The following is a 23,815-nucleotide window of genomic DNA, read 5'->3' as shown; positions in this document are numbered from 1 at the left end:
CTGGTGCTACAAAACAACTGGAGCCTCAATTACTCCTACCCAAAATGTTTGGATTGTGGCTTCTGAAAGTTTTCCACTCACTTCTGTGTATGCCAGAGTCATTAGTAGTTGGAACAAGGAAAACAGATTGTGGATCCAGTGTTCTTGGAGCTTGTCACTCTCAGTGTGGAGAGCCCGTTGTTCCAAATTCAACAGTATTGCCCCTCTCCTTACATGCAAATGATACTGGGGTGAAGGATGTAGGGGGCAGAGAGGGGAAAACGGCTTTTGTTTTTCTCTTGGGCCTTGAAATGATTCTGCTTACATTGAGAAAGGACTGGCCCCAGGAGCATGTTGCATTTGGCTTAGAAATCAGTTAAAAGTTGGAGAGACAGGAGAAAGCCAGCAATGGCTACAGACAGGAGGAAAAAAAAATCAACTACATTTGGAGTAGTTAAGGGCAGGTGGCACACTGGATTAGTTCCTTCTGTAAGTCTAAATTATATGGCAGCTAGCCCAGCCCCTCAGTGACCTTGGCAGGGAATATGGGATAATTTTCCCACAATTATGAGCCATTCTCAGCCCACGTTGCTTTCCAGAGTTATTAGTCATAATCAAATGTACTTCTTGCAGTATAGAACACATGAGCTTTCTGTCCCACGTTTCATTCTTTCCCAGTATCATTGTGATCCGCACCACATCACAGATTGCTAATCCTTCTACCAGAATTCCCCTGGGGCTCTGTGGGTTTAAATAATCCCATTTCAGAAGCACCTCCTTGATGAAGATCATTCTTATCGTTCTTTTCCTCCCCAGAGTTGCCACATGCTAGGATTTGGCTTATGTCCATGTGAGTGTTTCTGATGGTGAGAGAAAGTGTGTCAAGTCTGCTAACTTTGTCTTTCAATGCAGAGTGTGGCTGAAAGGCCCAGAGGTATGCTCCTCTGATTGATTAACGTGGGAGCAAGGAGGCCCAAGACTTGTTTATTTCTTAAGCCAAATAAATGACAAAGTAATTTGAAGTCATGTCTGACAACTGAAAATAACCCAGATTATGTCCAGATAGAGGGAAAAAAGGCTGTTTTAACTGGCAGTTACACTAGGGTTGTAAATGTAGAGAAATACACAAGGTTGTATCTGATTTCCGCTGTATCTACTGTGTTGGTTACTATCAGCAGCCCTAGTGAGTGGGATTGGAATTTACACTACCTGATAGATGGATGCAGTTGGAGCTTGGGTCAAAGGTGTTGCTACCACTAAAATTCCTGAAATCCAAGAACAAAAGGAACCTTTTCTTAAAAAATAAATGATTCTTCACTAACCCATGGGAAAGAATTCAGCTTCTATAAATTTATCACGGAAGTTAGGAGAGAATTCAGCTTCTATAAATGTATTACAGAAGTTAGAATAGGCCAGGCATGGTAGCTCACGTCTATAATCCCAACATTTTGGGAGGCTGAGGCGGGTGGATCACCTGAGGTCAGGAGTTCAAGACCAGCCTGGCCAACGTGGTGAAACCCCATCTCTACTAAAAATACAAAAATGTGCCAGGCGTGGTGGCGCACACCTATAGTCCCAGCTATTTGGGAGGCTGAGGCAGGAGAATCGTTTGAACCCAGGAGGCAGAGGTTGCAGTGAGCCTAGATCATGCCACGGCACTCCAGCCTGGGTGACAAAGTGAGACTCCATCTCAAAAAAAAGAAAAAAAGTTAGCATAATGTTCAACATTGCATTTTTCTATTGGAAAATAATCAAAAGTCAGAATTACCTAATATGGCAAACAATACAGGGAGTCTGGAATTTGGCAAGTGGATGGTGCCTGGGCTGGTGCTGCCTCTTGTAAGACCAGCCCTGAATGCTAGAGGTGGCCCAGCCCATGCTACCATGCACTCTCCCCAGAGTGCCCAGGGCCCCTGGCCAGTCCAAGACATTCTTGGAGGAGATTCCAATATCCTTGCATGGTATGGCAATGACCTAGCACACTTCCAAGCTAGTTAGTGGCATTCCGGGAAACACTGAGGAGAATTTTAAGGGAAAAGAAGGATCAGGTGAGGTCAAGTCCGGGGCAACTGGGCTCCCCTGAAACTGGAACCATGGGTCTGCAGGATTCCAACACATCAGATGATTGAGGATCCCATAACAGCTTCATGCTGTTTTATGAGGCAGCAGTCGGTTTCCAAGAGAATAAAGAAAAGACTGAGGGAAGCCAAATGAAAGCCAGTTTATTCTCACTGATAAGAAACGTCCCAAACACTTGTTAAAACTATGGGTGTTGTGACTGCTGAGTTGGGACGTCGGGGCTGAAACTATGGAAAGTGCAAAGGATGCCACCTGCCCCAAACATGCAAGAGCCTTAGGAGTGTAAGGAGAAAGGATCTGGATATTTCTCAGGCTCAAGACACTTTTCTTTTTAGACAGTAGAAGGCATTGTGGAAGAAAAGCATTGATCTTTTATCTCAAATAAAGCAAGAAATAAGCCTCCAATCAAAATGCGCCAGTTTTTACTAGTATAGAGAAGGCATTTGCTAGCACTGTTCCCACATCTGATTTTCACTGTTCCCACACCTGATTTTCAAGATCCACTGGAGGCTCTTTTATTTCAACTCAAGAGTCCTCATCTTGGTTTATTTATTGGACAATTTTATGCAAAAAAAGGAAGCAGAGGCAATAGCTCTGCCCATGTTGCATGCTCTGGGAGGAATGACATTCAGGGGACACCAAAGCAGCATGCTTGACAGAAACAGAAATGTGTTATCTCTCCAGTGTTCCCTCTGAATGCAGAGCATGTCCCTATGAGATAGATGCAGACAGCCACACAGAGGCCCTAATGATGACACTGGTATAACTGAAATTTTCATACATCCTAACTAGACACGTGGGGTAGTGGGTAATAAAAGACATTAAGCAGAGGCAAGGTAAAGACATTTTTGTCACTGAGCAGCTGGGCATAAAAGTAGAAAAGTTCTAATATGATGAGGAAAAAGTAAAGCTTCATTATAAAATACAAGAAACTTTAAAAAAAAAGTGTCCTTTGAGAAAAGGGATTCAATAATGAAGAAAGGAGGGAGGAAAGAAGGTTAATGAACTGAAGGCACATTATCAGACGGGTCTAAGAAAGAAGACTTGGTTGGGAAAGGAGGGGGCTGTGGTAAATTAACACTCTAACTGCCAGGATTTATCATAATTTTAACCAACAAGTGGTATTCTGTTGTTTATTTCCCCTTCCCCCAAGAAAAGCCAAAAGAGTGACTTCTTCCACTCATTCTTCTTTGGGCCTATCATGCTGGTGGTGTACCATTTCTCTGGGTTCTATTGAGCTGTCTCTTTCCTGATGTGCAAAAGGAAGTTTCCTGATATAAAAGGTAGCTTAGGTACTCCAGGGAATGCCCTCCCCGACGGGCACCAATCTCAGCGTCTCCATCCCACAGGCCCCTCTAGTTACCTATGACTGTAAGAGATTTGTTTTGGGCATCACACAAATTTCTGAACACTACTTTCCATCCTGCAATAATATATAGTAATAACTGATAGCACCAGGCACCAAGTTAGGTTCTGCGAAGATTCAGACATGGTCCTTGCCCCACTGAGTCAAGTTGGCTCATTCTAGGATAGGGAAAGAAACACATTAACAATCATTACAGCATAGCATTATGTGGACCATGAAAGAAATCTTTCCTGGTTATTGCATTTAGCAACTACCTCTCTGGGGTTGAAACAAATTATTACCAGTGGTTGACCAGGCTGCTGTGCTGAACCACGAGGATTTGTAATCTTCATATAAAGACACATTAGAAAGACTGGGAATATGCTGCCTGGTAGGGAAGTCAGAGAAATGACTTAGTGACTATTTTACAGTTATGAGTATTATTATAATCCACAGTAGCAACCATCATTTTCTATTTCTCCCTTTTTGCTGAAAAAAGATGAAAGAAAATGACTGTAAGTGGCAAGAAAGGGAGCTTAGGTTACACATAGGGAAGTCTTCTTGGTCATAATGTAATTAAACAATGGAAGAAACCACATGGGACTTGGTCCCATCTTTCGTCTGGGAGGACCCTGTGAAAAGGAAACTGGACATCTACCTTCACTGAATGCCTTCTAGGGACTTATTCTATCTCTGAAGGATGTGGGGCCTCAGGAACAGAGTTAAGAATTGAAAGGAAGAGACTCCAGAAACAAGTCCCTTACTTTGTCTCTTTTAGGGTCAGTTCACTGGAGATTCCATGCCTCACATACACACATGGGAAAAGGCATTTCCTTCCTGAAAAAGACTTAAACTCACCCTATTGCCTTGGCAAACAAACCAGTGTCTTCTCCTCATTGTAGGCAAATCACTTGGAAGAGGGGCTTTTGGAAAAGTGGTTCAAGCATCAGCATTTGGCATTAAGAAATCACCTACATGCCGGACTGTGGCTGTGAAAATGCTAAAAGGTATGTATGTCATAGTTTGGCTTTCAACCGACCCATCACCATTTTGCATTTCCTAAATGTTGGTACAAGTGGGGTATAGCCTGGGAACAGACATAAGCTATTTCTGCTCCGGCCACATAATTTTCTTCTACTGCTAGGAGCCTCTTCGCTCACGAGTTTTAGATTAGGCCAGCATGAGCTCAGAATAAACCTCGTAAATGGAACAGCACTGTCCACAAGAAAATCATCTCTGTCACGTCAAAGGTCTTTCTCTTCTCACATCACAGACTATAGATGACAAGGGACTTAAGCCCATTGTAACTGCAGGTTCAAATTTTGGCATGCTCCACTGTGATGTTGTAATGGAAACTTAGCAGCACATCCTAAGTCCCAATGGCTTAGCTTGGGCTTGACCTGACTATAAAGTAAAACTATAAAGCTAGAACAATTGAGTTGATCAGAGCTCTAAACCATTTTATACTAATAAGCCCCAACCATAAAATATTTCATCTTTACCAATTTAAAAAACTGAATTATCTTTCTAGTGTTGAAAGATATTACTACTCTGCAAAGCACTGGGAGGTAGAGCCAAATCACACAGTGACTTATGCCCAACACCAAAGAAAGATTGAAAATGAAAATCAGTGAAAGGACCAAATGTCTCAAAGACTCACAGGTCCTTTAAAGTGTAGAAAATACTTCATTTCCTCATCCGTAATGGAATTTTATGCTGCTTCAACTCAACAGAACTGAAAAACTCAAAGGGCAGCTTTTAACTTTCCAAAATCTTCAGGATATTCCTGGGGGATTCTGAAGCCCTGGCTGAGAGTCTAGCTATGCAGGTACATAGCACAGCCTCCAGGAGAAAGGGTTGTTTGCTTAGGGAGACTTCAAAGTTCTTAATCTTCTAGCAATAACTCCATTATTTCAAAAGCCCCATGTAAAGATATTTTCAACTTCAAAAGGCTGTACTCCCAAGAAAAGACTAATAAAACTCTGCATAGAACCTGCCAGTTCTACTCTGAAAGTAGTCTTGGAAGGAGTTTTGCATCTACAAGTCAGAACTTTTGTTTGGGGTAGACTGCCCAGACGATGGCAGGCCTTTCTGTCAGAATACAGACATGCTAGCATCCTCTCCCAAAGAACCCCAGGTTCTGAAGAGAAGAGGCATCAACATGTCTTCTGTGTGAGAAAGCTCACACTAGGTACTTTCACATATTAAGCTGAACCACATGGAACTGCCACTTTTCTTATTTTCTCTCTACAGCCTTGTGAGGTAGACATTATTATGCTCAGTTTGCAGATGAGGAAACATGGCCAAGAAAGGTTAACTAGCCTCTGCAAGGCCACACAGCTGCTCAGTGTAAGTCAGGGTTTGTGGGCAAAAGCCTTCCAGCTTTGAATGCAGTGCTCTTGCCTCCACACCAGTGTGCCACAAAAGAGGGGCTGCAGAGACCTGGCTTCTTGGAATTGGCCCATTGCTCCAAAACCCTGAAAATGATCCTGGCCTGATTTATGGAGGCAATCCGGTATCCAACCTAGACATAGGTGGACACTAAATCTGGAAGCAACTGTTTCCTCAGCCAGTCCCTTTTCCCAGCTTGCTGCCACACATTGTCCTCTAGGAGAGGCAGCTCTGATGTCCACACTAGTCTGTTGTGAGTCCAAGATAACACCTGTGGCCCTATAGGCCCTGCCTATAACACTTGTGGCCCAGCAAGCTAAACAAGAGCCTGGTTTTTTTTCCTCTGTGGCAAAGGGGCAGAACTCCGAAGAGGAAAGGATTATAGGGAGATGAATGAATTTGAAAGGAAGATTCCGACTTGAGATTTTTTTTTTTCTAAGAGACAGGGTTTTACTCTGTCACTCAGGCTGGCGTGCAGTAGCATGATCATAGTTCACTGCAGCCTCTGCCTTACAGGCTCAAGCAGTCCTTCCACCTCAGCCTCTCAAGCAGTTAGGACTAGAGGCTCACACCGTCACACCTAGCTAATTTAAAACAATTTTTTTGGAGGGGGACAAGGTCTCCCCATCTTGCCCAGGCTGGTCTCAAACTCCTGGGAGGACTGCTGGGCTCAAGCAGTCCTCCTGTATCAGCCTCCCAAAGTGCTGGGATTACAGGTATGAACCACTGCACCCAGCTGAGATTTTTTTAAATGCCCAGAGATTCTCTTCTATGTACTACAGAAATTGCGTGTAGTGTCTTCATAAATGCCTATCACTCTCTTTCTTTTCTTCTTCTTCTTCTCCTTTTTTTTTAAGCCATCAGCATTGATTTGAAAAAAACTGCCAAATCACCCACTCTATAAAATTCCTAAAATAAAAATTTTCATTCAGCTTTCTTGCTTAAATTGGTTGGCCATCTGTTTTTGGGAGATATAAAAAAAGGCACCGCCAGGTGTGGTGGCTCACACCTGTAATCCTAGTACTTTGGGAGACTGAGGCAGGCAGATCAGGAGGTCAGGCATTCAAGACCAGCCTGGCGAAACCCAGTCTCTACTAAAAAATACAAAAATTAGCTGGGTGTGGTGGCAGGCACCTATAGTGGGAGGTGAGGCAGGAGAATTGCTTGACCCTGAGAGTTGAAGGTTGCAGTAAGCTGAGATCACACCACTGCACTCCAGCCTGGGTGACAGAGTGATATGCTGTCCCAAAAAAAAGGAATAAAGTCATAAAGTGAAACAAAGGCCATAACTCAAAAGCTCTTTCAAAGTGTCCTTGAGCAAAAATATTAACCTTTTTGGGCCTTACACCCATGCCTGAAATGAGAAGAGTAATTGTGTTTATTTATTCCAAAATATTTGTTGAGCATCTACTGTGAGCCAGCCCTAGCCCCACGAGCAGACTTTTGGAGTTTATCTGGTTATCATTTAAAAATGTGCTTATGAAATACCATGTTGGTATCTACCACAATGTTCAATGCACATACCTCTGACCCACTTCCAGGACACTGTCCTACAGAAACACTTGCATGTGTGCACAGAGACTACACACAGACTTTCACAGTATTATTTGTAATAGCAAAAAGACTGTAGACACTCTAAATGTCAGGGACACCATTAATCAATTAAAAGGAATAGGCCAGGCATGGTGGCTCACGCCTGTAATCCCAGCACTTTGGGAGACAGAGACCAGTAGATCACCTGAGGTCAGTAGTTCAAGACCAGCCTGGCCAACACAGTGAAACCCTGTCTCTACCAAAAATACAAAAATACCCGGGCATTGTGGTGTCCACCTACAATCCCAGCTACTCGGGAGGCTGAGGCATGGGGATGGCTTGAACCAGGAGGCAGAGGCTGCAGTGAGCCGAGATCGCACCACTGCACTCCAACCTGGGTGACAGAGCGAGATTCTGTCTCAAAAAAATAAATAAATAATGCTAGTCTAAGCAGAGATTTTAAAAAAATAGAAAAATAAAATAATAAAAATAAATTAAAACATAGAAAAAGTCTCTGATTAAAAGGGGGAAACACATTTTTAAAATAGACTATATATATGACTTCATTTAGGTAAACCATCGAAAAAAAAGACCCCCTGTTTTATAATATATATATATATATATATATTTATAAATGCATAGAAAAAGGTCTGAACACCAAACTATTAAAAGTGGTTGCTTCTAAGAAGGCAAGTGGGTTAGAGTGGCTTTCACTTTTTATCTAGATTCTTTTACCTATATGTTTTTACTCCAACTCATATTGTTGAAATATTTTATAGCAAGATTATTTAATTTTCATATTTCTAAAAATAATTAAAAATTTTTAAATGCCTGATAAGTTAATAAGAACAAATAGGACAAACTCAATTTAGGCTTTAGGCTCTGCTCATTCTTGGACTGATAATGCTTATCTCTGAGACTGAAGTTGAAGTCAGATGCTATGGATCCTCACAACCCAAGATAACCCTGTGAACTCCAGGGAGGAAAGGGTTATAGGGAGAAAACAACACATTGCGAAGATGTTTACAGAAGTAGCCATTCTGCCCTGGCAGGCCCCTTGTGCTCCTTCTCTGTGACTCTCCAAAGGGAGAAGGTGAGAAGAGGGAACATGGAGGTGTACTCCCTGCCTGGTGGGTTCTTGCCGCACCTGGTTCTGACAGAAGGGAAGCCTTTGGAAGGCACTTTCACGAGGTGCCCCACTCTGAGTCAGCGCATTGCTGAACAGAACTAGATCCACCAAGAGGAAATGTCCAGTGACTAACCCCACCACTGTGCTGGGCCTTACTGTAATCAAAAGGATGTTGGCTCAGGAGGGTGGGAGTAATGAAAACAGTCTGGAGACTTGGCCTTTCTGCGAATGTGGGGAAGTTAGGGAAGCAACCGGCTAAGCATTGACAAACAAGGAGGGCAAGAATGCCGCCTCCGGCGGAAGGATCCCCATTGTCCTGTCGCCCTGACTCTTCCTTGCTTCTCACACAGAGGGGGCCACAGCCAGCGAGTACAAAGCTCTGATGACTGAGCTCAAGATCTTGACCCACATTGGCCACCACCTGAACGTGGTTAACCTGCTGGGAGCCTGCACCAAGCAAGGAGGTAATGGAGAAGGGGAGGGCCCGCTCCATCTCCCCCCGGCACAGGCTGGGAGAACAGCTCTCTGCTGTACAGCTCCTCCCCAGCACTGTGCTTCCTCGCCTCCAGGAAAACGGCCTCCTTAATAGCTCCAGAAGAAACAGCTTCTGCATCTACAGAAGAGTGCTCCCATAATTGCCTTCCCTGTGCAGTTAAAGATTCTGAAAAGGACTCCCTTTTAAATCTCCTTCCACAGGCTCTAGGCCAAGCGGAGGGCACTTTTCTCTCAGGATGGGTTTGAGGGAGTGTGGCCAGAGCCAAGGTAGAAGGTTGCATATTCCTTAAGGCTTCACCTAAAGGAATGAATGAATCACTACTGGTAGGATCCCAGGAGGAGGTGATGTGGGGGCCCTTCCCTCCAGATCCACCATGCAGACAGACCTTACCCATGGGGGCAGGGATAGAGCTGTGCCTTATGATTAAGGGCTCCAGCATGTCGCAGACATTTCTTTCCGTATGGCAGGGTTAGGGCTTGAGAGTAGATGTGTGATCATTGTTTGAGCCAGCAAGGTGCAAAGGAGCTGTGCACGCCGATGCTTTCCCCAGCTCTCAGCAGAGGTAGCAGGGATGAAGGATAGCTGGGGAAGACCTATCTGCTAGGGGCGGAGGTGGCCAGAAACAGTCAGAGGGACCTGGACACGGCCCCGCCTGCTTCTCTATCATCCCCGCGTAAGGTTTTCTCAAGTTCTCTGTCGTGGCAATCTCATTCTGTTTGCCTCAACTCTGCATCTGTAAAACTGACCAGGGATAATGAGACAACCTACCTTAATGTGCGGCCGTCAGCTCCTCGGTGCAGCCGGGCGCCGGCATAGAAGCCCCTCCTGACAAGGGCGGCTGGACTCCAGACAGGATCCGAGCTCGGCGGCATCCACCGCCGTAGAGGCGAGATGTGAAGCTCTGAAAGCAACTTCCCGTTCTGGAACCTAGGGGGATGAGATGCTGTCAGGGCTTCTAGCATGTCCTCATAATAAGAGAAAACCACTCCACCAGAACCAGCCCCGCCTTCTGCAAGGCACAAAAAAGAACTAGCGGATGGATGCTGCTGGGCTCCCGGCATGCCCTGCGCGGCGGCTGGAGAAGCAGCTCCGGGGTCACTCCCCTTTGGCCCGGAAGTGGTCCTGCCTAGCGAGTTGCGTGCCCAGCCCGGGTTTGCAGTGGAAACGCAGGGCAGGGGAGAGGAGGCCTTCAGGGCACCACATGCGCTCCACAGTGCAGCTGGACTTCCTTCCCAACTCCCTTGCTTCCTTCAGACCGGGGTCGGGTCGGCAAACCAAGGTCAGCCTGTGAGCTTAGAATGGTTTCACCTTTTTAAATAGTTGGGGAAACACATTTTAAAATATTTCATTACATGAAATTGTACGAAATTCAAATTTCTGTATTTCTGTGTTCATAGTTTTCTTGGAGCACAGTCACACTTGTTTGGTTTTTTCCAGGCTACAAAGGCAGAATTGAGTAGTAGCTTGTTGGTGTGCAAAGCCTAACATGTTTGTTTGCTAGCTGGACCTTTACAAGAAGAGTTTGCCGACCCTGCTTTAGGTCCTATGGCAAGCTCCGAGGCAAATTGCGCAGACGCTGCTGGGGAGAGACGGCCAGGTAGCCGCCTCTGCTCTGGGAGGGAGGAAGGAGCTGCTCAATAGTCCTGGGATTGGTGTGACAGTGACCAGAAGCCCCTCTCCTCAGAGGGTCTGGCAAAGAGGCGGGGAGCTGTCTTTTGCCTCTCCCCTCCTCAAAGGTATTTTGTCCTCCTAATCTTTTCTCTCTAATGCTTCTGCACTGTCCCCACCTCCATTTTTTTTTTTTTTTTCTATTTCAGTTGTATTCTTTAAACTCCTTAGGTTAAACTGAAAAAGTCACCGTATTCATGCGCCTCTTATCGCTAAATCGCATCCCTCGGCCCCACTAATACAAAGGGGGGTTGGTTTGATGTTTCTCAGGCAGGCATGCCGAAGGCTGGCAAATGGCTGACTGGCTTGGTGTGGCTGAGCATGAGCATGTGCTGTTTTTGGCTGCAGGGCCGCTGATGGTGATTGTTGAATACTGCAAATATGGAAATCTATCCAACTACCTCAAGAGCAAACGTGACTTATTTTTTCTCAACAAGGTAAGGATTTTAAAAGTTGGAATTTTTTTAAAGATAGCAATGAGCTTTCCTTTAGACTGTAGCAGCATAAAGCAAGAGAAATCTATATTCTGTTAATGATTAAGCTTAAAACTCAATCCCTGCTTCTTCTCCTTTTTTCGAGTTTTTTTTCCCCTTGCTAATCTGTTACACCCTAGTGTGGCTAGCACAGAGAATCATTTGATCCCTGTGTGCATATGCAGCCATAATTGGAGAGTAAATCTAGCTACCTATCTAAATATCTATAAATAATTTTCTCTCTCTCCCCATGTATGCGTTCGTATGTATGTACACGCAAACATACATACACAGGTCACTTATTTCTTTAAGGAAGATACAGATATTGATCGACTTACAACCTATGCAACTTACGACCTTTCGACTTTACGACCACAATCGCTAGCCACGACTGCTCCGCGTCTGGCAGCGCAAACGTTGCCCAGCTGGGCGTACGACAGTGCGGACCAGCTTCCGGCAGCACTACCATCTCCGTGTGCATATAGCCTACTCAACTTACAACCAAATCATGTTATGACCGGTCTGTCAGAACCAATCGTGGTCGTAAGTCGAGCACTAGCTGTACTAGCCAATATAATTGTCTCCATTTATTAAGTTAGATTTTGACTAAGGCTAAACCAACTGAGTGACTTGTACAATCAGCAGTAGACCAATGATGGGGCCAGAGCCAGAAATCATCTTTCCTTCCTAGTGCCCTTTCTCCCATTTCCTGACACCCTCACTACTCCTGTCATCTCTACATATACTCTGAACCAGCCTTATCACTAAGTAAAAGCTGTGTAGTAAAAGTGACACATGGATTCAAGCCCTAAGGGCAAACAAGGTTTAAAAGAGATTATTGGGCCGGACACAGTGGCTCACACCTATAATCCCAGCACTTTGGGAGGCTGAGACAGGTGGATCACATGAGGTCAGGAGTTCTAAATCAGCCTGGCCAACATGGCAAAACTCTGTCTCTACTAAAAATACAAAAATTAGCCGACCGTGGGTGGCACGCACCTGTAATCCCAGCTATTAGGGAGGCAGAGGCAGGAGAAGCTTGAACCTGGGAGGCAGAGGTTGCAGTGAGCTGAGATCACACCACTGCACTCCAGCCTGGGTGACAGAGTGAGAACACGTCTCAAAAAAAAAAAAAGTTGAATGGAGGGGAAATAATTTACTAAAGCTTTGCCAGTGTGACATATGGTACCAATACTGTGTTCTTCTCTGAGCTGAAGAAGTCCAGGGGATAGTGATTCAACATTATTAACCAATAATCAGCAATGCTGGTGATGAATCCATGTAGTGTGATGGTTAAGCATTGAGACTCTGGGATCAGACTTCCTAGATTTAAATCCTGTCTCTACCTCCCATGAAATCTGGAAATGCAAATTACTCACCTGTCTGTCTCAGTTTCCTCATTTGTTAAATAAAGCTTATAATAGAATCCAGCTGATGGGATTGTTGAAAGAATAAAAATTTCTCAGTTAAACATTCAATCAATGTTAATCATCACTGTCACCACCACTGTCATCATCATCATCATCATTGACCTACTAAGATAGAAAAATTGTGTGAGTCCAACTTCGTGCCCCTGATCTACATGGTGGATAAAATGTCTGTAATCCAAGAATGATGCCCATCTTTGTAATGTGGGCAAGAATCTTCACACACAAATAAGAACCACTGGACAGCTGGTCGATTATCTCATCCCTCAAACTTTGATCTAACCAAAGACACAGATGTTCTACCAGGCAGGCAATATATGCAAGAACATCATTTTCTTCAGGTTTCAGTCAGGTCCTCTAATAATTGTAATCTTTTTTTTTTGAGACAGAGTTTCTCTCTGTCACCCAGGCTGGAGTACAGTGGCACCATCTCAGCTCACTGCAACCTCCGTTCCTGGGTTCAAGTGATCCGCCTGCCTCAAGCCTCCAAAGTAGCTGGGATTATAGGAATCTGCCACCATGTCCAGCTAATTTTTGGCCAGGCCAGTGTCAAACTCCTGACCTCAGGTGATCCGCCTACCTCAGCCTCACAAAGTGCTGGGATTACAGGTGTGAGCCATCATGCCTGACCTAATAATTAGAATTGTGAAGCTGAAATGGATCTTTGTGATCAGTTGGTTCATACTCACAGGCTGTAGATGTGCTCAGAGAAGTCAAGTGATTGGCTTAAGGACACACACCTACCATGAGGTAAAGTCAGGAGGAGAAAGAACTCAGCTCTCTTGATGACTCCTCCACTGCTTTATCTGTCCACCACACGAAATAAAGTGAAAAAAGCAGAAGAAAAGGTGGAAAGTGGTGCCTTGGGTTGAGGGCAGTACAAATTCCCCTTAGTCCTGAAATTTTGGACTGGCTTCAGGAAGAGCTAAGCCAGCAGAATACCCTAGGGACCTGGGCAGGATGGAACGTTTGGGTTTGTGCGTCCTTTGTTTTGAAGAGTTTGCTTCCTTCTCTGGCTATATTTAATGATTCACCTCCCTGTGCAACTTGGTGCAGTTTAGTGTTTTTGTGGAAAATCCATGGCTGTCTTTCATATTTGGAAGATAAAGAGAAGGTAAAGAAAAGACAGAACCAAAAGGCTAAATTGAAAATGGAATACTTCATTTTCCAGATAAATCAACTGAGATCCTTAAATATGGTTTGCAATAAATTCACTGTATTCTGTCAGAGTCCCGAGAGTTCAGTAAATTACCTTTATTTAACACAAATGGTACTGATAAGCAAAGCTGAATATACCTTTGATTGGGAGTCAGGAAGGGAGAGAGGGAGCCAGAATTTTGGCCCTCGGAGACGTGCCTAGGCTGACTTCTGGGTGGTGTGGGGAAGAAGCTGCCCTGGGAGAGATTACACATGCAGAGACCCGAGTGAGCCTGTGGAACAAATTTCTCCACACTCTATTGCCAGCACTTTCTCTGATGCCTTCTGTCCCACAAAGGATCTTGTGAAAAATAAAGTTCCAGTCCCCAACTGAACAGAATCCAATATAACTGCATTGTAGAAACGCAATAACAAATAGTGAAGGTCTTGACCTGCCCTAAGGTGGGTTACCTGTGATGGCAGTGGGTATTCACTCTGAGGCCTGCCTCCCTCTGCAACACCAGAAGGTCTCTTTTCAGGGGCTGGGAACCTTGGTGCCCTCTCGGCTTTTAGACTAGGTTAGGGCTGTCCCTCCTGAAGCTCCCTCCCTCTGTGCTCTGCTTGCTCCCACTGTGCCCTCTAGTGGAGGGATCGCTCTTGCTTTGTGACATTTCTAGAAAAACCAAGGAAGGATGGGGGGTGGCGGGTGAATCCTAGCACTGCCAACACTGTGCAAGTTGATCAAGGGTCACCACTGAACCCCAGTCCCTTTCAGCTTCTGCCTCAGTATTGCTGTCTAACAGAATCGAGGCTAGGATCATGGTATGGTCACAAGGCCACTGAAAGTGCTAGGTTTTTAGAGTGTCATAGTTACTAGATGAATTACAAAAGGCAATACAAATCTTTTCTGGTTTCACATGAACACCCAAAACCAACAACTCCTTTCCTATGAGTCATAAAATATTAGCATAATAGAGATTTTCAGAAACTCAGAAAAGTAAGATGACTTGCCCAAAATTGCGTGATTAAACCAGGCACAGTGGCTCAAGCCTGTAATCCCAGCACTTTGGGAGGCTGAGGCAGGTGGATCACAAGGTCAGAGGCTTGAGACCAGCCTGACCAACATGGTGAAACCCTGTCTCTACTTAAAAAATACAAAAATTAGCCAAGCATGGTGTTACACACCTGTAGTCCCAGCTACTTGGGAGGCTGAGGCAGGAGAATCGCTTGAACCTGGGAGGCAGAGGTTGCAGTGAGCTGAGAGTGCACCATTGCACTCCAGCCTGGGCAACAGAGTGAGACTGTCTCAAAAAAAAAAAATTGCATGATTAATGGAAGAACCAGATGAACCAGGGCTAGGATGAGCAGTCCAGGGTAAAAGACCATTTCTACCCTCATTAGGATCAAACTGTATCTTTGTTTTGAATGGAAGAGAAAAAACACCAATGTACATGTTCCCTCCTTCCCCAAGGAAATCTGAGAAACTGCCAACTATAGCCTTCTCTTATAACTCCTCCTAGAGATGACAGAGTGAAGCCCCGAGCGCACCAGGGATCCTTTCCTCTCACTGATGTCATCCTTCATGTGATGGTGTGTGGTATGGTTAAGAGCATAGACATGGGTATCAACCAATCCTGGGTTCAAACTTTGCTATTTATTAGCTGCATGTGAATTTGATTACTTCTCTGAACCTGTTTCTCCATGTATAAGTAAGAACTACTTCATAAAATTGTTGGAAACATTAAACAAGAAATGTACCTAAAGCTTTTAATATACTGGCTCACACAGTGTAAGCATTCAGTAAATATCTGCCACTATTAATATTTTTTTATCTAATCTAAGATGCTGTCTAGAAGCCCAGGCAAGAGCACTATAGGCTCTGCAACCCCAGAGGTAGCCAGGCTTTTGGATACCATAGGGCCTCCGTGCTGGTTCACAATCCATTTTAACAAATGAAATGTTCTCATGTCTCATCAGGTGATTGCCAGGTGAGGGACTGGTTTCCCACTCCTGTGCTGTAGCTCCTTTTCACCTGGGTCCTTTTTGGTCTCTTCAAAGGATGCAGCATTACACATGGAGCCTAAGAAAGAAAAAATGGAGCCAGGCCTGGAACAAGGCAAGAAACCAAGACTAGATAGTGTCACCAGCAGTGAGAGCTTTGCGAGCTCCGGGTTTCAGGAAGATAAAAGTCTGAGTGATGTCGAGGAAGAGGAGGGTAGGTATTAATTCCTTCCTGTCCTTCAGGCTGAGATATTTTTACAACATACTGTGCATCTCTGAAATTTTTTTCTTATTTATCACTCTAATAAACATCCGTGGGAGACTCAAATGGTAATGTTCTGAGGAGATAAGATTTGAATTAAGATTATTTCCAGAGTTACTAATTTTGACAAGGAACCATACCGTTGTCTCCCCTCAGGCATTTTCATCTTAATGGATCATCCCTCTGCCCCCATCCTCAGTTAAAGTGGGCTGGAGGCCTGGAAAAATCTCTGATGTTCATGTTGAAACTCAAATACTTTTAAAAATGAACTCTGATCTACTTGGTGGTTTGTTTTATGTTTTGCTAACGTTGTTCCAATAAACTGGGATTTGATAGGATAACAAGAGCCATTACAAACAGTTACGGTTCTAATGCTTTCCAGATTCTGATGGTTTCTACAAGGAGCCTATCACTATGGAAGATCTGATTTCTTACAGTTTTCAAGTGGCCAGAGGCATGGAGTTTCTGTCTTCTAGAAAGGTCAGTCTTGCTGTTCACTGTTTTTCTTCTTTGCCTGGGCTGGACACACACCTTTGCTATAAATTTATTTTTCCTAGAATTTGCTGATACCTGTGTTCTTAAATGTAGAAAAACCACCTAAATTTGCCTCGATATGAGGAGTTTTGAACATGAGGAGTCGTGAATGCCAGTGGATAGAACAGAACTTGATTCTGGGGAAAACTCACAGGTTTCAGACTAGACAAATTTGGCATCAGTTCTCTACAGCACCCTCTGGCATATTTTCAAATCTGGCCCAAATCTCAGAATACATGACTTCATAGGAGAGCTTCTATTAATATAGCCATATGGGGCCCTCCCACAAAACTGCAGCTGGAGAAAGATCTCATCTTGGCAGTTCAGGATAAAAGGCTATGGGGAAAGTTTGCCCACTGGTAAATCTCAGATCGCCAGTTTTGTTGATCAAATAGTAGCCCAGTGGATTTAGAACATTTCTTGGCCTTTGGGGCTTGGGGACCTATATTTTTAGAGAGGGTCGTCATGTTTATGGTAACTCCATGTGCACTGAGAGGTACTCCCTTCCCAACATGTGAAATGGATTCCCAAAATAAGATTAATGACACTGAGAAGGTGCAGGAAATCAGTTGGTTAGGTTAAGGAAATGCATTGATTTTGCAACTGTTTTACTATAGTGTATCCATCGGGACCTGGCAGCAAGAAACATTCTTTTATCTGAAAACAATGTGGTGAAGATTTGTGATTTTGGCCTTGCCCGGGATATTTATAAGAACCCCGATTATGTGAGAAAAGGAGATGTAAGTCAGTTTGATGTTTATTTGACTCATTTATGTCCTATCACTTTTAAACCAGAGACTGAAGGACTTGGTAAATATTTACACTTCCTCAGCAGTAGTCCCTGAAAATCATCATTTGATTTCTGTGAAGACAAGCAGTTCAGATGAGCGGCGTCCCAGAGAGCCCTGTGCAGGGCTCAGAAAGGCCACTGTCTCCTGGTTCTGGCCAGCCACCTGTCCTTTGGGCAGCGCTGCATGAGACTTGCTAACCTGAGAAGTGTTTGGTGGGGACTGGGTGAGACTTTAGCGTTACCTTCCTTTGAATCCTGTGGGAATTCCTTGTACTACTGAAAGGAACAGCCTGGACCCTGTCCCTCAAACCCAGATGATTGATTCAGCAGGTGTATCTGTCTCAGGAAAGGGCGGGGAAGACTGTCAGCAGTAGCTGGCTACAGAGGAGACTGTTTACTTCCCATGGCTTTCCATGCCTAGCATCTCCCTGCTGGCTTGCACTGCTTCTCTTCCCTGCTTGTTTTCGGACATAGCGTTATTTTTCACCTTTGTAGGAGACCTCCCATGTCCCCCCTTCTCCAGCCTATATACCCTGAGGGTGTAAGCTTATGTCTGGGTGCCAATGAGTTACAGTAGTGGTTCTCAACTTAAACGAACATACATATCACCTAAAAGGCTTGTTACGCTACAGTGTGCTGGCCTCACAAGTCTTCCACTCCCTAGAATTTCTGAGTCAGTAAGCCTTGGGTGGAGCCTGAGAATTTGCATCTCTAGCAAGCTTCTAGACCAGGAGTGTCCAATCTTTTGGCTTTCCTGGGCCACATTGGAAGAAGAAGAATTATCTTGGGCCACACATAAAATACACTAACAATAGCTGATGAGCTAAAAAAAAATCACAAACAAATCTCATAATGTTTTAAGAAAGTTTATGAATTTGTGCTGTGCTCCATTCAGAGCTGACCAGGGCCACGTGCAGCCTGCGGGCCGGGAGTTGGACAAACTTGTTCTAGATTGTACTGACACAGCATGTCCCAGGGCCCTACTTTGAGAGCCACTGCTCCACTATCTGTTTGTATAGAAGGAAAACATATGACTTCACATTGATCCTTTGTAAAAATTAAAAAAAAAAAAAAAAAGAAAAACAAACTTTCCTTTGGGCTCTGGTCTGGAGAGATGGCATCAAACTTCATGTTAGTCTGCCCCTCCTTTCTGCTTACCTGGATCTGAGTTGGGCTTCCTGCCCCTCCCCCTTCCTATCTCCTTGTCTCTCCTTTATCCCTATACCTCCCATCAATCCCCATCATCTAGTGGTGAAGCCTAACTCACTGAGATTCCTGTTGTCTGGAAGAGGGGAAGATTTGTCTACTTGCTTTGAAAACCAACTGTATATTCTCTTTGAATACTGACTTCTTCCCTTCTTCTCTTCTTTCTCATGCTTTTGTACACTCTCCCTTTTCAGTGACTTTTGAAACCTTGTCTTTTTGCACAGGAATGCTTTCAAAATCCTCCTTCTTTGGAAAAATTTTTGGAAATCACCACCAGTTTTCAGGATGTCTTCAAATTCAGATTACTCTTTTCCTTTTCCAAGCCCTGAGTATCCCAGTGGAGTGCAGGTTTTTTTTTTGTTAGGGAGGATTTCTCACAGAGCCATGCAGTTAAGGACATGCTGAACACATCAGAGGGGCTTACTGAACATGTACTGCCTTCATGGGACTCAGAATAGCACTCTAATTCCCTCTTTTAGCGTAACACTGCATATTATGGTGTTCTCTATGTTAGAAAACCAGAGCTGCTCTAGGAAATGATTCATGGCTGATATGTTATCTGGGAGGTGACCCCATGGGCGCTTGGGTTGAATGTGCTTTGTGTTCATGCCCTTCTGCTCAAGTCCCCCTTGCCCTCTTCTAGACTCGACTTCCTCTGAAATGGATGGCTCCTGAATCTATCTTTGACAAAATCTACAGCACCAAGAGCGACGTGTGGTCTTACGGAGTATTGCTGTGGGAAATCTTCTCCTTAGGTAAATTTCAGAGAAGGAAGAGATTAAATAGCCCAGAAATAAATGTCTGCATCTTCTGCTGAATGTCCTTTGGCTAGACAGCCTTTAGGTTAACACCTACTATAACAAAAAACCCTTAGGGTGTCATGGGTCCATGTAGACTCTCAGATGACTAATGGCATATGCATGTCTGTCCCCTACAGTTAAATGGGTTTATACAATCATGAACAAGGTCAGATGGGTATAAAATCTGAAGTCAGGCTGGGTGTGGTGGCTCACACCTGTAATCCCAGGAGGCCAAGGTGGACTGATCACGAGGTCGGGAGATGGAGATCATCCTGGCTAACACAGTGAAACCCCGTCTCTACTAAAAATACAAAAAATTAGCCAGGCGTGGTGGCATACAACTGTAGTCCCAGCTACTTGGGAGGCTAAGGCAGGAGAATTGCTTGAACCTGGGAGGCAGAGGTTGCAGTGAGCCAAGATCTCGCCACTGTACTCCAGCCTGGGCAACAGAGCAAAACTCCGTCTCAAACAAAACAAAACAAAATCTGACGTCAGGTTTATCTTTTTCTGTACTTTGCCCAGTTCCTCAACACTCGCACCTCTAACGCCCTGACCCTTTCCCTCCCTGCATCTCCCACCACAGAATTTCTTCCCAGGAAATACCATAACAAGTTCAGCTGACCTAGTGGGGAAGGTGTTGTTACAAACAGGAGACCTTTCCAGTGCCTCTGATATTAACACATGATACAGCTCTGGACACTGGTTTATACAGGATGAGCAATAAAGAACACTGGGCATATTTATTCTGCTTGGAATAACATCCACTATGGGTGGCTAGAAGCACTGTTCAAAGCACACAGATGTGTGCAGAGCCCACATCTGCTCTCAGACACACAGTGATCTGAGGCCTCCCAAAGTCGAGTTCTAGCCAAGAGTCTTTTGGGCAGTGCCAAAAATTTGCCTTTCACAGCAAATCAAAGTCATCGAGTAACATCCCTGGTTTCCTGTAATGTGTGAAAATCATTCCCCTGCTTTCGATGACAGGCACCTGTTGCTTCCAGTCTTTGAAAGCAGCTTGGCGGCTGCAGTGGCCCTGCAATGACACAGTGCCAGCACTGCACGTCTCCCAGCTGCTTCCTACCAGCAGTAATCACTAGAAAGTGCAGACAAATGCTGAGGTAGATGAGGCTCAAGGACTAGGACAAGAGTGCATTAGAAGGCCTTGCCACCCCCAGCCCTGGCAAGAATGCCCCTAAAAGGAAAGGTTACAGGGGAATCCTGGACAGTAAAACTGGCAAAAGGCAAAGCCTAAGCCCCTCTGGCACCCTTGGGTCTGCAGATTCCTCACCACTGGCAGCCTCCATCCCACCCCACTCCATTCAGCCCAGCCCTGGAGCCCAAAGCCCCCATTCCCTCAGGCCTGTCACAACTCCTAGAGCCCTGGTGCTGTAGGAAGTTTGCAAGAAAGCTAATTAAAGTTATTCCCACTCGAGTGTGAATGATTCCCATGTAGTGTATCCCAAGTCTATTGGCTTTTTAAAAAGAAGCTCAAGCCAAATGTGGTGGATGGTGTGTACCTGTAGTCCCAGCTACTTGGGAGGCTGAGGCAGGAGGAATGCTTGAGCCCAGGAGTTTGAGGCTGCAGTGAGCTAAGATCATGCCACTATACTCCAGCCTGGTGACAGAGGGAGACCCATCTCTTTAAAAAAGCAAGCTCACTAACCCAAAGGGTGGAAGGTGGGTCTCTAATGATGGGTCTTTTTTTTTTTTTTTTTTTTTGAGACAGAGTCTCACTTTGTCACCCAGGCTGGAGTGCAATGATGCCATCTCAGCTCACTGCAACCTCTGCCTCCCAGGTTCAAGCGATTCTCTTGCCTCAGCCTCCTGAGTAGCTGGGATTACAGGTGCGTGCCACCGCGCCCAGCTAATTTTTGTATTTTTAGTAGAGAGAGGATTTCAACACCTTGGCCAGGCTGGTCTTGAACTCCTGACCTCGTGATCCATGTGCCTCAGCTTACCAAAGTGCTGGGATTACAGGTGTGAGCCACCACGCCCGGCCATGATGGTTCTTCTTTAGAATTACTTGTGGGGAGAGGGGAAGGACCCTTCAGACAACACCCCTTCCTCTGATCACACAGGCAGGAGTAGCCATAGGCATGGCCTGTGGGTACTAGATGCCCCTCACCATGGGATCAGCCAATCAGCGGGTGTCCTTAGCTGATTGGCTAAGGACATGGTGAAACCCCTTAGCAAGGATTTGCTGAGCTTCTCTGTGTGTTGTACTGTACGTTGAGATCTGTTCTAATCACTGGGAATTTATTACTAAAACATTACTTTAAAGGGAGGAAAGAAACACTGAATTGTTCCCTCATGGTTGTTTGTACCCTGAATCCATAACAGGCCTTGTGTTTTCCACATTGTTTCCCGCAGGTGGGTCTCCATACCCAGGAGTGCAAATGGATGAGGACTTCTGCAGTCGCCTGAGGGAAGGCATGAGGATGAGAGCTCCTGAATACTCCACTCCTGAAATGTGAGCCCTTGGTGCCCTCCGCCTCCCATCTGACAGCTCACTTTTCACCAGGGCATACCTGAGAGGGGATGTTTGTGGATTCTTAGAGTCCCAGCCTGGGAAGATGCCAAGGTTTTTCTTTCCTTTAGAGATGCTCCCCTCAGCTTTTCCGGCCCAGATATGCTGGGAGTGTTTTCTTGCAGTGGGGCACGTGACCCTGGACCCATCCCTATCTATTTCCTTTCCTGACCACTGAAATGACTTTTTAAGGCCTCTAGCTGGGAACTGAAGTTAGAAATTCAGTGTATAGGTATGAATCTAGGCAAAATAAACAGACCACCCAGGAACTGAACGCAAGGCCTTGGCCTCCTCACTGAGTGGGAGGCAATCAGGCCAAGCAGCCCCAGGGATGGAGGGCTAGATCTTGGTCCTGCAACCAGTCCTGTATCTGCACAGAACACCCATGAGGGAGTTGATGTGGACTGCAGAAGAGGCCTTGGAGAGGAAAAAGGGAGCTTCCTGACTTGGTGATTATGCTTCACGGAAGGCTTTGTGGGAAATACAACTTCTTTTTTTTTTTTTTTTTTTTGAGACAGAGTCTCACTCTGCCATCCAGGCTGGAGTGCAGTGGCACATTCTTGGCTCACTGCAACCTTCGACTCCCTGGTTCAAGTGATTCTCCTGCCTCAGCCTCCCAAGTAGCTGGGATTACAGGCACACACCACCACACCCAGGTAATTTTTTGTATTTTTAGTAGAGACGGGGTTTCACTATGTTGGCCAGGATGGTCTCGATCTCCTGACCTCGTGATCTGCCCTCCCAGCCTCCCAAAGTGCTGGGATTAGAGGCGTGAGCTACCGCACCCTGCCAATACAACTTCTTTAGAATCCTTTAGGAGGAATAGGGGCCAGGCACGGTGGCTCACACCTATAATCCCAGCACTTTCGGAAGCAGATATAGGCAGATCACTTGAGGTCAGGAGTTCAAGACCAGCCTGGCCAACATGATGAAATCCTCTCTCTACTAAAAATACAAAAATTAGCTGGTCAGCCGGTCATGGTGGCAACTACTTGGGAGGCTGAGGCATGAGAACTGCTTGAGCCGAGGAAATAGAGATTGCAGTGAGCCAAAATCACACGCTTGCACTCCAGCGTGGGTGACAGAGCCAAACTATGTCTCAAAAAAAAAAAAAATCCTTTCAGAATAGGCCCAGCAACTGTCTGGGCTGCCTGAACAGATGGTTCGGGGTGTCCACGTGAGGCTTTCTCCATTGTGCAAACTGCACTTGCTTGCCTCTCTTGGACACTCTTTTTTTCCTGGGGCTTTGTGGATGTTTTGCACTTTGAGACCTGAGCAGGAATGTGATGACACTTGCACTTTTGTTGGGCTGCTGACAAGGACTTGGGCCTCCCTGAGGCGGCACCACCTTTCCTGAACTTTCAGGGGCCCTCCCATTCCACGTACACAATGGGGTCCTGTCAGAAGCCCTGGCTGGCCTTTGAGGAGGAGTCAGAGGGAATGCAGGAAGCCTGGGCTTGGCCAAAGGGCAAAGTCGCTGTCTCTTTCCTTCATCATCTCAGGGCAAGGGTGGGTCAGACCCAGGATGGGGAACTGGATAGGGTAGACTGGGGACTCAGGCCCAACAGCAGGGCTGGGGAGCTTGGCCCAAGCGCAGGGAAGCGGGAGGGTTCCAGTTCTTGTCACTGGTGCACTGGTGCCTGGTGTCCTCATCAGGCACGTACAGGGAGCTGAGACAAGGCCTGTTTCTGAGAGCTGGGGATAGAGCTAGATTATTAACTTTATGATTTTCTAAGTGTTTTCCCCACGTAGTCTCATTTGAAGTTCCCAATGACCTTGAGGGGCAGGTGGGGAAGCTATTATAGTCTGAATTTAGCAAGTAATGAAACCAAGACTCTGAGACCTGGAGCGATGTGCTCTCCATCAGCTGAGAAATGAGGAGACATTTAGAACCCAGTCCTCTGGACTGGTGTCCCTAGACCACAGGGCTGTTGAATTAAGAATATACCCCACATTCCTTAGAAGAAATGCTTCTCTGATATGGCCACTCATCCTTTGAATTAAATATGTCCTTCCAATCTTTTTTTTTTTTTTTTTT

At 45.3% G+C, this 23,815-nt stretch overlaps 1 protein-coding gene across 1 annotated transcript in view; it reads left to right on the top strand.

Moving 5' to 3' along the window:
• FLT1 (fms related receptor tyrosine kinase 1) overlaps positions 1–23,815 on the top strand; it is a 194,517-nt gene that overhangs the window by 156,289 nt on the left and 14,413 nt on the right. The window contains exons 18-25 of the mRNA XM_032294393.1: positions 4,306–4,410; positions 8,807–8,920; positions 10,969–11,057; positions 15,716–15,872; positions 16,303–16,400; positions 17,072–17,194; positions 19,094–19,205; positions 21,621–21,720. Coding sequence (XP_032150284.1) covers positions 4,306–4,410; positions 8,807–8,920; positions 10,969–11,057; positions 15,716–15,872; positions 16,303–16,400; positions 17,072–17,194; positions 19,094–19,205; positions 21,621–21,720 — 898 coding nt within the window. The remainder of the gene's footprint in view (positions 1–4,305; positions 4,411–8,806; positions 8,921–10,968; positions 11,058–15,715; positions 15,873–16,302; positions 16,401–17,071; positions 17,195–19,093; positions 19,206–21,620; positions 21,721–23,815) is intronic.

This window comes from Sapajus apella, unplaced genomic scaffold (genome assembly GCF_009761245.1).
Source record: "Sapajus apella isolate SASKATOON/1434 unplaced genomic scaffold, GSC_monkey_1.0 scaffold32, whole genome shotgun sequence".
NCBI lineage: Eukaryota > Metazoa > Chordata > Mammalia > Primates > Cebidae > Sapajus > Sapajus apella.
This window is presented reverse-complemented; position numbering and strand designations above follow the sequence as displayed.